Source organism: Rhopalosiphum padi, chromosome 4, assembly GCF_020882245.1.
Source record: "Rhopalosiphum padi isolate XX-2018 chromosome 4, ASM2088224v1, whole genome shotgun sequence".
Taxonomy (NCBI): domain Eukaryota; kingdom Metazoa; phylum Arthropoda; class Insecta; order Hemiptera; family Aphididae; genus Rhopalosiphum; species Rhopalosiphum padi.
The window spans coordinates 10,035,128-10,050,472 of NC_083600.1; the positions used below are offsets into that span (position 1 = coordinate 10,035,128).

Genomic DNA, 15,345 nt, shown 5'->3' on the forward strand with positions numbered 1-15,345 from the left:
ATTTTGCTGAACCTGAACGCAAATTTGTTATGTTTTACGTTTGCTGAATCCGAACAAACGTACACACTCATTACTACAAAAAAAAAAAAAAAAATTACAGCTTATATTTATAATTATTTTATACCCTAGATATTTTCATAATATATACATAGAATATGATACATAAGGAATTTTCAATTAGGTATATAGTATATACTATCTCTATATTCAAAAATAACATTTAATGTAAACCACAACTTTAAACTTTAACTTTATTTGTTAAAAACCTTGTAAAAACAAAACATTGGTTAAAACAAAAAAATTAATAAATAATAAAAAAAAAAAAAACGTTTGTAAAACTGAATCAACACATGATGTGGCCATGCGGGTATGACAGCCGACAGGCATGAACTAGAAAATTTCTTTGTCGTGGTTAAGCGTTATAGTCGTTACTCGTTATACCAATGAATATTGATCACAGAATAGATGATAATATATTATCTATTGCAATTTCCTAGTCTAGACTGACAAAACATCTCCGACCTCCGTTGAGAATCGTTTTTCGTATGGTCATGGGTCTTCATCAGTTGCGGATCTGATTTTTTGGCGATGGGGATGGGGCAGAGGGGCAATTTTTTCATATTATTATATAATTTATTTATCATATCATAGAACTTTGTAAACATAATATTTAAGATTTAATGTTAGGTGTAGCGTATGTTGTACAGGTACGGTATTTTGTGTTTACGGGTTGTGTAAATGTAAATGTGTGTGTAGGTACTATATGTACCTAGTAAATAATAATTTTTTAATTTTAATAATCAATAAATATATTTAACATTTTTAAAATTTGTTCTTTTTTTTCCTTGGTCTTTTTTACCGATTACCTTTACAAATATAACAGTAAAAAAAGGGGGGAGGCTCCTCGACCACCTTCTTAAATTCGCCAAAGGTCTTCACAAAAACAAGGTTCATGAATCATGACGATTTAACACTATAGGGGCATAGGCCATTGGTTATTAATTATTATTATAATTACTGAAATGTCCAGTGGCGTATATAGGTTGGTAGGGGTTCAACCCCCCCTGAAATGTATGGTTGGTACGGGCATTGATTTTGATTGTATAATTAATTGGAATTTAAGAATAGAAATTTTTTTTTAATCCCCCCTGAAATTAATTTCTATAAACGCCGCTGGAAACGTCTGAAACATTGTCTACTGTCTAGTAATCTATAATATTTTTACTATTCTTTCGAACTCTTATTAAAGCTAATATTGTTATTGTTATCATGTCGATACTTGATATCATATTTACTATTTAGTATTTACACACGTGTTGTGTTGAGGATAACACCTACCTAACCTCATATAGGTTTATAGGTATAGATTTCCTTTATCTATGACTGACTATAGTACGCGAGGCGAAAAGTGAGCCGCGATCGTCGCGCGCCAAGCGGTCATTTTTTCTGGTTTCAGGGGTTCTACGTTTGTGTGCAATGGAAACAGCTGCCGCGCATTTTAAAAACGGCAGGTGGTAATTTATTGTATAATTCATTGTATTTTGGAGACCAATTTATTTTCCTTTAGCAGTAGGCGCCAGTAGCTGCTGTTGCATACCACAATATTTTGTTAACGTTTGGTTAGTCATTCGACATTCGAGATACGAGTTTACACGTGTTTTTATTCGCTTATTATCTACGTTTGTAATCATATTTCCCGCGTTCTTACGTGGTTGGTTTTTAAAGTGCGCGCTTTTAAAGTTTGAATGTTTGTAATATTTTAATTATTTCTTTAATAATTACTCGTATACAAAAATAGTTTTAAAATGGCATATCAAGACACACATTCTCAAACGAAGAAAGTTATTTTTCATGTTTATAATTATTTCAAAACATTGGCTGGTGACAAAGGTAAGCCAGAAATTAGTAATTTTTTTCGTCAAACTCGTGAAATGACTGCTGAAGCGTGTGGCGTAAGTCTTGCTTGTGTTAAACGAGTTTGTGCTGAAGGGAAAAAATTATCTGTGGGTGAAAATCAACTAGCTGCCGAACCTTCTTCATTTAAGTCTCCAAGGAAAACTTATAAACGTGCCAAACCTATGACCAACTTGGACGATTTTGACAATGAAGTTGTCAGAAGAACAGTTCATAGTTTTTATGATAATGGTCAGTATCCAACTAGTGCAAAAATATTGGGAGCGTTGCATGAAAAAATTAATTATTCGGGTTCACAATGGTCCGTGCGACATATTTTGCGTAGTTTGAATTTCAAATACAAAAAATGTAATGATGGGCGTAAATTTCTAATGGAAAGAAATGATATTGTTTGTTCTCGGGTTAAGTTTTTGAGAAAAATGAACGAGTTTAGACGTAATAACGATACAAGGCCAATTGTTTACTTAGACGAAACATGGGTAAACCAAAATCATACGCGAGGACACATATGGCAAAACTCCGACAACACCGAAGGATTAAAAGTACCTATTGGTAAGGGCGGTCGGCTTATTGTGTGTCATGCTGGGTCACCTTCATTTGGTTTTGTCAAAAATTCAAAACTGGTTTTTCGTTGCAAGTCGGGATCGCAGGCTGACTATCATTCTCAAATGAACGCCACCGTTTTTCAAAAATGGTTTATAGATATGTTGGGCAATTTAGAAGAACCTTGTATAATTGTAATGGACAATGCCACATACCATTCTACCTTAACAGAAGAATATCCTAAGGCAAATACTCGAAAGGCAGATGTACAAAAATGGTTACAAGACAAATCTGTAGACTTTTCTCCAGTAGAGACATTAAGCGAACTACGGGAAAAAGTCAAATTGACGATGCCAAAAGAAAAAAAATATAAATTGGACGAAATTGCACTACAAATGGGCCATGAAGTGGTAAGACTTCCTCCTTACCACTGCCAATATAACCCAATCGAATTAATCTGGGCGCAAGTTAAGGGTAAAGTCGCGGAAAAAAATAACACCTTCAAAATGGCAGATATAGAAGTGTTAGTAAATAGTGCTTTAGATGCAGTCACAACAGAAGATTGGGCAAAATGTGGCGATCACTGCGATAAAATTCAAGAAGACGATTTGGTAAAAGAAGGATTAAGAGATGAAATTTTGGAGCCTATTATAATGACAATTAATCCCGACGACAGTTCTACTGACGAAGACGATGATGAAGACGATATGATTAATTAAAAAAAATGTATTATATGTATTACTTGTGTTATTTGTATTTTATTATGTTTTTTTTTATTATAATTTATTAAAAACATCTACATTACGTCGTTTGAAATTACTTTATAGGCGGGAAAACAGTAGGAATAGGCGGAGTAACCCTGACGAAAAACAGCCGCTTGGCGCGCGACGATCGCGGCTCACTTTTCGCCTCGCGTACTATAGTTACTACTGTTACTAGTAACTACTATTATAACTTAGTACCTACCGGTGAAAAACATTTACGTGTAAAATCGTCTCTTCGAAGGCCAAAATGGATACCGATGACAAAGGATACATGATTACTCACGACCCAGTGAAAGTAAGTAAATTTCACATTATACTAAAGGATTATCGGTACATTTATATTGATAATCAATCGTCTAGTTCTTATGTGGTGTAGCTGTGTCAACAATGTTTTGAGTACCTATTTACTTAATCCCTTCATGATATTATTATATTAACTATTAAGTCATATTAAAACCATGTCTAAATTGATCTCAGGGTTCAAAATAAATTTCGGGTGAGGGGGCTTAAAAATATAATAAAAAAGAGCATAGACAAATAGATAAAAAGTGAAAAAATGTAATTTTTTAAATAGTTATTTATTTATTAAATATCAATAAATTCTACAAGTATCATAATATTACGAGAGTAAAGTGCAATTTATTATACTATGTGTGAATGTGTGATGAAATAAAATTGTTGTATTTTTTATTGTATTAGGTAGGGAAAATAGTTAATAGTTTAATACCAATTTTACTGTTTATTTCTTAATAAGTAATTACTAATTAACTTTTATTAATCATATTATTTTACTTTGATTTTTTGTACTTTTATAAGGACTTTTTTTTTAACATTTTCGCCCTACATCATAAGTGAATACAATGACGTTACACTGTTGTATAAATAATATCAAACTAATGTACCTAGTGTATACATTCACTGATATTTTTTAAATAGATACTTTTAGAAGAATGAGATTAATTACTATTCGTTTATATTCAAATTTAATGTTACACATTTATCCATGGCTGTTAATTTTATTATAATAAATGTAATTGAAATGTAATTTGTTTTTAAATTATAAAATTTATTTTAGGGTAAGTGTCTTGTTGCAACCAAACACTTTAAAGAAGATGATTTAATTTTTACTGAAGAACCATTCGTATCCTGTCAATTTTCTTGGAATAGTCTTTATGGATATCGTGCTTGCAATCATTGTCTTTGGTAAATATTACCATTTTATTACTTTCTTATATATATTGTATTATTGTATTTCTAAAATGTATTATAAGTTATAAAACTATTTTATCTGGTGATGATATTTTACCTTTTTAAAAAATAAATTTAAAATAAGGTTTTCTGATAAAGACATTTTGTTTTTATTATAATATTTATAATATAATATATTATTAGCCCTTTAGAAACTACTTCAGAAAATATTACCAGATTAACAAATGCAGCAATTACAGAAGTCCCCTTTGAAGAATATTGTCCAATAAAAGATAAAACACAAAATTATGTACAATGCCAATCTTGTAAAGTGAGTATTACTGTCTTCATTATTATTTCAAAATTATATCAGTTAAATTAATTGATCTTGTGTTATTTATTATATAATTATATAAACTGCTAACTATTTAACCATATAATAGACAATTATAAAAAATACAAGCTTGTAATAATTGAATGATAGGTTTGGTATTGCAGTTCTACATGTTTGGAAACTGCATATAATCGTTATCACCAACTTCTTTGCAGACCAGACAGCAATGATCCATTACATTGTTTGGAAGAATTATGGAGGTATATTTATTATTTACTGATTTTTTTACATGTGTAAATTATCTTAATCTTATAAAAAAAGGAAATAAATATTCTTATTATGTTTATTAAACATATTAATTAAATATAATTTAAAGTAGGACACAAATTTGTAAAATTAATAAAGCTATACTAATATTAAATTTGTTTAATATACACATAATACTAAATTTTTTTTTGTTTATTATTATGTACAGGACAATGCATTATCCACCTGAAAGCCACAACATCATGCTATTGTGCCGTTTGTTGGCAACAATTGAATTATCTCCTTCACCACAACAGGCTAATCAAACAGTTTCTAATGTAAATCAATACTCTACAACTTATTCTAAGTTTTAACTATAATCATTTGATGTGTTTGTTATATAGTTTTGTCATCGGACTGAAAATGAAAATGAACATTTAGTACATAAAATGCTCGGAGAAAAGTTTGTTGAGCAAATCGAACAACTTCGTTTTGGTGTTCTTAAGTCCATACCAGTTAGAGAATCCAGTCAAGTAAAGATAAAATAATACTTGACTAATTAATCAGTTTATTCTAAAATAAAATATTTATAGTGGCTAACACCAACTGGCTTTAAATCATTATTGGCATTGATTGGAACAAATGGGCAAGGTGTGGGTACAAGCGTTTTTCACCAATGGACAAATAATTGTAAAAAACATCTTTCTCCCGATCAATTAGAATCATTTGAACAATTTATAGACAACACTTATGAAGCAATGGAACAAGGTTATTTTTTTCTAATTAAAAATAGTTGTTACACAATAATTAGAGTCTACTAATAACTAGTGTTTTTCTAGCTTATATATATATTTTATCCAGAAATAGTATGTTCTAATATTCATAGGTGTTGTTATGGGTGAGTTGGGGCTTAGGGGGTATTAACCTTCTAATATTTTTTAGTGTTTATATAAAAAAATATATACTTGTAAACATTATTTAAAATGGAAAATTGTACAAAATAGAACATTCATCAAATTAATATGTTCTATAGGGTTGTTCTAGGGTAACCCATAATATAATAAATTATTTTTATTTTGTTTCACCTTTTTCAATCAAAATTATTAATTATACATAGATATAGATAGTTCTGAGAACATGTTATTGATAGTGACAGGGATTACTGGTTTAATTGTTACATAATACATAGGTACTTGTATTGTCAGACATTTAATTTCTATAAAAAGAATTATTAATAATTTTATCCTCTTGATTGTGATACTATTGGAAACGTCTTACCAAACAACAATTTTCTGGTGCGTTGTGGTCCATTTTGCGCACTGCTTATAAAAAGAAAACAAAATCAGCTCGCCATTATATATCAGAGTATTAATAATTAAATTGAGTTTTGGCGATTAATAGACAAATGAAAAATTGAATTTACACTCTACTTAAAAATGTCATACTAGGATTTACAAGTAACACAACATTTGAAGCTTATAAAAGTATACCTCAATTAAAATAAAATAAAATAATTAAATGTAAATATGTTAAATAACATTTTTTTTTTTTACAAGTAATTACCCTATTAATTATAATTTAAAGCAAATAAAAAATGCATAACTAAATCCTCGGTTGTTTTTTTTTTATTAAAATTGCATTATGTGCTAATGTTCTATACAAATTGCCTAAATATTTAAACAACTAGTTACTACCAGTGCCAGTGGACCTTGGGCATTTGCACCAGATGTTTTGATAGGAGAACTTCAAATTACCTAATTTTTTTTAGATGTACATAAGCATGTATGGGGAGGGGGCTGAATTATGACAATTATTTTGCTCTGGATAAAATATATATTTGATCCGGTACAGATACCATTAAAATATATTTAGTATTTGTATCCTTAAATACTTGGCCAGGTTTACAGTTATTTAATTATGTATGGTTTTTGTTTTAAAAAGTTGTTGGAGTGGATTTTTTGGATAATGAAGGTTCTGCTTTATTTCAAGAACATAGTTCAATCAATCATAGCTGTTTTCCAAACGCAGCAAGTGTTTTTGATGGTAACCATGTTTTGAGATTGGTTGCCATTAGAATGATAGAACCGGGTGATGAAATAAACACTAGCTATATTGCTCCGTGCGAATTAGACCACAGCAGACATACTAAACAAAAATATTTACAGTATGTTTGTCATGTTATTATATTAACTTTGCTATTTAATGACTTTTTATTTGTTTTTATTCAGAGAAAATTATGTATTTACTTGTCGGTGTATCAAATGCGAGGAACAAATTAATGAACCAGACATTACAAGTGATGATGATTCAGAAATGGAAAATGATTATAGTACCTGAATAGTTGTTTAAAATTTATTACTTCAAAATAAAATGTCATTAAAATAATTATTGTTTTCTTTAAGTTTTTAAAATATTAAATTATTTAGATTATCTAGGACCTAGATTCTAGGTCATAATATAAAAAATTCTAAATAATACTTTTTTCATTTCATTAAATATTTTATTTTCAATAAAAAAAATTAAAAATACTGAGATAAACAAAAATAACAATTTTACCCAAAAATATATTAACAATTACATTTTTTAATAATTAATTTATTTAGGGATTTTATATATTATCCAAGAAACAGTTTTTATATTTATGCTGCGGAAATTGGTTTATCAAGAACAATCAAATTATTGCTATGTTCAGCTAATTCTGTTAATGATACTCTTCCACGTTTATTGATAAATGAAGCAACTGCGTTAAGTTCAGATTGTGATATATAAATAAACTTCCCTCTATCATCAATTACTCCTAAAATTAAAATAATTATTTAATTTAAAAACAAAATAATAAATATAATTTAAATCAACATACCAGTTAATGAACCTTCTTCTAGTAAACTTTGAATCCTATCTATTACGGCCTGAGTTTTTAATTTGAACTTTAAAGCAAGCTCATCCAGAATAATTACTTTATTTTCCTGAAATCAACAAAACAATGATTTAATCAGTTATTATTCCCATTGATTTCATTAAATTTGAATTTGTTCAATTCAATTGATTATTATTTTTTTTTTTTTATTAAGAATAAAGGCTTTGACATCTATGGTCATAAGCCTATACAGTGTTAAATTAACTTAGAATTATAGATATGGTAGATAAGATTACAATATACAATATTACAAGATTATAAAATAAATAAAGTTTTACATTTTAAAAGTATATATATAATATACATAAGTATTTACATTTGGGATATTATAATAGGTTTATAAGATTAATAGATATGTAAAAATTAAAAATGGCGTCAACGTGGGCTTCCCCTAATGCTTCCTCCATATTAGTGGGGTGACTTAGAATTTTACGTTCTTCATTAAACATAGGGCAGTGAAGTGTGATATGTTCGATTGACAAAATTTCATTGCATTGGTGGCAGATTGGCTGTTCTTCTTGTGGGTTGAATAAATAAGAATGGGTGAGCCATGTGTGGCCGATTCTAGCTCTAGTGGTGACAATTGATTATTATATAGTACTCAATTCAGAATAAAAATTCATCGGTTTCATGCACTTGAAATCCCAAACGAATATATTATCCCCCCCCCCGGAAAACTGCCTTATGATTAGTTAACCAATTTTTTAATTAATAAATAAAAGAAAATATTTATGCTGGGGAGAGCATGTATTGAAAACATTCAGGTTCTTGTTTGCAGCCCGGTGTACTCTTATTTTAAATAGTCTATAAATCATAAAAGGTTAGAAATTCTAATTGTGTGCAATATGCTCGTTTAATATTTAGATCTTTATTAATGGACTGAAAAATATTTACACTTATTCTTTATTATAATTAATTAAATTATAAAATATAAATCAGCGAAATACTGAACTATAAGATGCGAAGTAAGTATTTTTTTTTTTTTTTTTTTTTTTTTTTTTTCATACAATTTACAATTGAATAAAAAATTATATACCTTCCGTAAGCATAGCTTGTGTCGAAGGTATAGAGTTAACTATTAAAGTATAGTTAAGTACTATTATAGTATTGATATTATATATACTATACTATGTAATGTATATGCCTACTTCCCTTGTCTTCCAGTTTTTGGTATTATGAAATAGTTAGTTTATTTAATTAAATAATTCAAATATACAAGTGTATGTAAATTTGGTGAGGCATGAAAGTTCTGTGGACTGAACGGCTCAGGTACATTAGATTAATTGATTGTTATGTGTGGTATCCCTTCAAGTTCTTCTTCACTTAGACCATAGACATTGAAGTGCGTTAATCCTTTGATTCCATTTTGCATTTTCTGGAAGTTGGTATTGAGTCCTTCGAAAGTTGTTTTCGTAAGTGCAATTTTTTTAAGCCAGTACAAGTATTATCCCATTATATGAGTTGGGTAGGTCAAACCTGGTTTAGTATAATCGAATTTGTGATGCTCTTTTCTACACATTTAATACATTATGATTTGGGAATAATAGTCCAAGGATTCATAGATATTGTGAAACAACATATTTCCTAACAATTTATATTGTTCTAGGAATTGGTGATAAAATGGTAGCCTATTACAACTAATATAGTACTATAAATTATGTCCTATCTAACACTAATTATGAGATAAAAATAATATTTAGCTAAAATTTTTACGACATAAAATTTGCTGTTGTATGTGTGTAAGATGGAGACAACATGCAGGTACTACGTCCTCTTGTTTTCTTGTATTTTTTCAAATTTATTCATACCTACTAGGGAATACATAAATAGTATACAGTGAACATATTAAATTTGATAATAGGTCAATTAACTAAATATAACAATTTAAATTAAGATAAAATAGATGACCATCAATTTCTTATGTTGTACTTATGGAAGATTGGGACAGCACAAGCAGTTGCAGGGGGCCACTTAATCTGATCATAGCAATTTTTGATCGAGTTAAATTATTACCAGCAGTATTTATACTATTAATAAAATAAATAATAATAGTTTCTAACCTTAACGTATTCAATGAATTGTAATAATGTTGCACCTTGATCTTCTAATGTCTCTTCATAGCCTTCTTCTACTACTCCAAAAGTTTCTTTTAATTGTACATACTGTAGATACTCTTGTTTAGCTTTTTCTTCTTCGATTTTCTTTTCTAGTGCTAATCGCTCTTGTTCTTGTCTCTTTTCGTGATCTTCTTTAGCTTTCCTTTCTGCTTCTTCTGCTTCTTGTTTTTTTTTACGATCTTCACGTTCTTGTAATTCGACCTATAAATTATTTATTGTTTAAGTGGCAAATTCAATGTATGCTTAAAAAGTGTAAACCAACTTCTCGTTTGGCTTTTTTTTTCTGCTTTGGCTTCTAATTTTGCTCGTTTTTTAGCTCCTAATTTTGGATCTATAGCAGCTACAACACTAGGGTCAACTATAGCATCCTCATTCTCAACATTTTCATTTCTTGGTTCTAAATCAAGATTAAAATATTAATATTTTTCTAACAAGCACCAAAATATTTTATATTTTTATTATTAATTAAAGATTTTACAATATCATTACAATAATACAATAATATTTTTAATTGTTTAATAACTTGATATTATTACAAGACTTACCTATAACATTACGATTATTTCGACGTAACGTGTTACGATTTTGTACACGAACTCCGGGTCTAGGTCTAACTATAGGATCTTCTTGAACAACATTCTCAGGTCCACCTAAAAACGTTATATAACAATCTTATTTTACACCCAAATACATAAATATTAATTAGTACAAGGAATTTAACCAACTTTTAAAAAATTTATATCGAAATACAAAACCAAACAACCCAACAATGACCGATGCGGAGAATATCGAGAGTAAAACTAAAAGATCCATCGTACAAAAAAGTAATACGCTAAATAATTTAATTTAATACTTCGATTCGCTTTAAACTTTCAAATTTCAATAGTTCAAAACTCAAAATTTAACTTGTATAATAAAAAAGATGATCTAAGCTGTAAGCAATAAGCATTCTAATTTTTAAGATGACATCTCACCTATAATACTTATTACTTCGGACTTCCACCACGGCCATATATTATAGATATAAATTATAAATTATGGTGACTTCTACAATAATAATATTATCACGATAATATTAATAAATATTATTATCAACGTAGGTATATGACAACAGAACATTATCAACTATTAAATGTTACAAACGAGAAATAATTTAATGACGTGTATTCATTATTGTTTGACGGCCAACATTGTTTCTATGTTCATACTTTACACACCGCCGAAATTATAATTACTGCAATAGTGTTTTAACTTCTTCTTGATACATCTTACATGTCTCTTTTTTGTTCAAATTGAGTTAAAGTATTATTCTATTCTAATTTGATGTCAAGGCTTAAAGTTTAAATAAAATGATATACTATTCCTTTTTCTTGCTTAGTGCGTATTTTTTGGGCTCAGTACAATGTTTATACTTCCATATTGGCGAAACAGAACGCAAATGTTTTATTGAAGAAATTCCTGATGAAACCACAGTAGTCTGTTAGTAACATTAAAATCCTTACATTATACGTTTATACTGAGTTGTAAAAACAATTACTAAACACTTAATGAATCAATAGTGAGATAATGGCTCAAGATTGCTGATTGATCTATTAAATGTTGAACTATTAAATTAATCAATTTTTTTAACAACTAGGCATTAATATTTGTTCATTTGTCTTAATTTGTTTACAGCACATTACAAAGTAGAACTATTCGATGTGAGAACTGGTGGTTTCACTCCACCCACCCCAGGTATTGGCATGAATGTTGAAGTCAAAGACCCAGATATGAAAATAATTTTATCCCGGGTATGTATCCATTAGCTAGATTTTGTACAAAATACATTTTTTTATCATAAAATAACAATAACAATATTTTGTCTCATATAGGTTTATAGTTTTGAAGGAAAAATTTCTTTTACATCTCACATACCTGGTGAACATATTATATGTTTGTACTCCAATACAACTGCATGGATTGGAGGAACACAATTGGTAAACTAATAGTATTTTATTAATATTTCTTTTACTATATATTATGTTTTATTAAACAGAGAGTTCATTTGGATATTCAAGTTGGTGATCAGGCCATTGATTATGCTCAAGTAGCCCAAAAAGAAAAACTTTCAGACTTGCAACTCAGAATTAGGCAACTTGTAGAACAAGTTGAACAGATCATCAAGGAACAAAGCTATCAAAGAGTAAATAACATCAAATTTATATATTTTTTAAGTAGTTTGTAGAATTTGGTACCTAGTTAAAACTTGAAAGTTTTTTTATTACAACTTTCAAATTTAATGGTTGAAAAATAAACCATTTAATACTTCTTTAGCAACCCCTGCCAAGTTATAAACATAATTTACATAATTATTTTAAAGGTTGAATTATGAACCTCAAATCAAATGATCATTTTTTAAATTTAAACAGGTGGTTGTGAACTCAACTAATTTCCTTAAACCAACAACTTTACTCAACTAGTTAAACATCTTACATTGTATAGTACAATAAAAATAATTTAAAATGTTGTTCAAGGTATCAAAATAGATCATAATGATCAATGGTCCTAACAACCAAAATTAAAAAAATAGTTACTATAAAACAGTACTTACATATATATATATAATTTTAATTATTATTACGAACATTTTATTGTATTTTTGTTTCTAACTTTTCATCAGTTGTTGAACTTTATTTTTAATAGTCAATTTAGTGACACTGACTAAAGTATTTTGTCTTATCTTCAAATGTATTTTTGTCATAAATTGTTGATAATATGACCCATAAATTGTGCGGTTATTATAGATAAAATATTTGACTAAATTCACCAAGAATTAATTTTTATAACTTCATATGATCATAATAAGAACTAATAAATCAATAAAAGAAATAGTAAAACATAGGCATTTTTCCAACACATTTTAGCCCTTAGGTCTTTAAAATACCATATCATCACAGTGTTCGATATGAGCAGCAATGTGTTACTTCAGGCAGTGTCATAAACAATTTTAAAAAATTGTTGTATTGCTATATCAACAAGGGATTTTTATATTAAGTGCATAATTGTTTTCCATCTCAATTCAAAATGAATATTAATATACTTTAATGCATTCACACATTTTATGTTCGTTTAAATTTTTATCTTAAAAGTAAAAATAACAAAAATTACAGAAAATAATATTTTTAACTTATCGATTAGTTTAATTAAATATTGTCTCATACCAAAATAGTTTAAAACTAATATGTCAAACCCTTTAAAATATTGTGATTTTTAATTATTGTCATAAAAATTATATTTTATTTGATGATAAAAGTTAATAGCTAAAAACTTTCTGTGAATACGTTTTATTTATATTGCACGTAAGTCTGATAGAAAAAAAACAAGTATTACATGCATCCCTTTAAAGCATTAAGACTTAAATTGTACTATTAAGATCCAATATCAATTTTTAAAATTAAATAAGTTATACATTTAAATTTATTCTAAGTACTACAATGATATAGATATTATTTTTGTAATTTATATTACACTAGTTGGCCTATACTTAAATAAAAAATTCCCATGTGAGAAAATTTTAAGCAACATTACATCTTGTGTGAATTTATGATGAATGACGTTAAATTTGTATACACTAGGTAAATGGTAGATTTTTTCATCAATTTTCCAGGAGTTAAAGTTGGTTGTTCATATTTAGTTTAAGTCGATTAGGAATTTGAGACCTATTAATTTATATATGGCAAATTTTGGGGAATATAATCCCCCCTCAAAAATATTATACATATATATATAAGGTGTTTTATTATGGGTCTCCAACTACCCATAAAAGCATTGACCTGGAACCAATGTAGTATAAAGATGTAAATATAGTTTCATTGATATAATAAAGTAACCAAGTGTATATATTATAAATATATTCTCAATGATAAAGTTGTGTATGAATATAGATTAATACAAAAATAATTTGGATATATGCCATTAAATATAACTAATATAAGTATCAGAATTTAACTATTTTTGTTTGTAATAATTACTACATTTTTCAATACTCTATGAATATATTTTATTTATTACTTCTGCTTTGTTTTATACTCAATTATAACTTATAAGTTATCTTAGTTTATATTAATATAATATTAATAACAACAATTTTTATAATTACAGTTCCGGGAAGAAAGATTTCGTCAAACCAGTGAGAGTACTCACCAACGAGTTTTCTGGTGGTCACTTTCACAGTTATTCATACTTTTGGTCATGGGTTTCTGGCAAATGCGTCATTTAAAAAGTTTCTTTGAAGCTAAAAAACTTGTTTAAATTAATAACTGTGTTTGAATGTTTTAACAAAAATACAAACCCATCCTTAAATGTATTTTTGTACATTTTGTAAATATTTATAAAAAAAAAAATTGATGTATTCTTTATAATAATTATTAATTGATAGTTTTTCTAAATAAATGAATAATTAGAATATTCTATGTTTTTATATATTTTTGTTTTATTAAATAAAATAAAAAATTTAACAGTTTTTTATTTTACAACAATGAATTTGTTTAATTTGCATATTAATGATTGCATGAATTAAAAAAAAACAAATTGTATCATATAAACTCTTAAAAAATTATCTATAAATAGTATATATATATTAACTTCATTCTGTATACAAAACTTAATATTTTTAAGAATAATGAAATATACATTGTATTATAATAGCAACAGGGGATGAGGGGCAATGTTGGCACATATGGCTAAAAAAATTTAACAAAAAATAAATATATGGTACATAATGGTATGTACAGAAGAATCAATCAGCTGACATAGATGACAGACTACTGCGTGTAGAGCTTCTATGATGATAAGAACGATGATGAGAAGGAGGGCTAGTATTAATTGGCAACATACTATTTGCCGGCCCAAATATTGCTTCTTGTTCTTCTAACTGTATAGCAAACTGCTCTTCAAGTTTCTGAAATATAATTTGTTAGTGTAGTAATATAGTTAATAATAATATAAACATACCCCCTTCCACATTTAACTTATACTAAAAGAAAGTATTAAGAGATGTATAATAAAATTTAATCTGGTGTATAACATAAAATTGAACATTGTTTAGATTTCAGTTGTTAAATTAAAATTATCATTCATGCTATACATATTATTTTGAATTGATAGTATGCAAGATAAAAATCAATATGAAATAAAAAATTATTTCTTGGTAATAAATATTAAAACGTGCATTAATAGTTTAAAATTAAATTAATATACAGTGTTACTTACATAAAGTTTTTATTGCAGCAGCACTCAGGAATAAGCAAGGATAAAAGGATGCAATAATAAATTAAGCGTGTT

General features: G+C 27.6%; 4 protein-coding genes across 4 annotated transcripts; 3 read left to right on the top strand and 1 right to left on the bottom strand.

The window, feature by feature from the left end:
* Window positions 1–910: 910 nt before the first annotated feature.
* Window positions 911–7,374, top strand: LOC132928829 (histone-lysine N-trimethyltransferase SMYD5). The gene is made up of 10 exons (XM_060993735.1): window positions 911–1,388; window positions 3,378–3,516; window positions 4,297–4,424; window positions 4,614–4,740; window positions 4,894–5,003; window positions 5,219–5,327; window positions 5,394–5,522; window positions 5,583–5,757; window positions 6,931–7,153; window positions 7,218–7,374. Exons 2-10 carry the CDS (start codon window positions 3,469–3,471, stop codon window positions 7,324–7,326), a joined length of 1,158 nt encoding a protein of 385 aa, XP_060849718.1. The 5' UTR covers window positions 911–1,388; window positions 3,378–3,468; the 3' UTR covers window positions 7,327–7,374.
* LOC132928712 (uncharacterized) lies at window positions 1,806–3,176 on the top strand. Its single transcript, XM_060993567.1, has one exon. The coding sequence runs from the start codon at window positions 1,806–1,808 to the stop codon at window positions 3,174–3,176; it is 1,371 nt and encodes a 456-aa protein (XP_060849550.1).
* A 90-nt stretch (window positions 7,375–7,464) lies between the features above and the next one.
* Window positions 7,465–11,060, bottom strand: LOC132928830 (DDRGK domain-containing protein 1). Its single transcript, XM_060993736.1, is given in 7 exon segments — window positions 7,465–7,786; window positions 7,850–7,955; window positions 9,967–10,224; window positions 10,286–10,303; window positions 10,305–10,420; window positions 10,569–10,673; window positions 10,749–11,060. Coding segments are annotated over 7 exon segments (849 nt in total). The 5' UTR covers window positions 10,837–11,060; the 3' UTR covers window positions 7,465–7,628.
* Window positions 11,061–11,230: 170 nt separating this feature from the next.
* On the top strand, window positions 11,231–14,469 carry LOC132928832 (transmembrane emp24 domain-containing protein eca). Its single transcript, XM_060993738.1, has 5 exons — window positions 11,231–11,502; window positions 11,698–11,813; window positions 11,895–11,999; window positions 12,059–12,205; window positions 14,164–14,469. Exons 1-5 carry the CDS (start codon window positions 11,373–11,375, stop codon window positions 14,311–14,313), a joined length of 648 nt encoding a protein of 215 aa, XP_060849721.1. The 5' UTR covers window positions 11,231–11,372; the 3' UTR covers window positions 14,314–14,469.
* The last annotated feature ends 876 nt before the right edge of the window (window positions 14,470–15,345 follow it).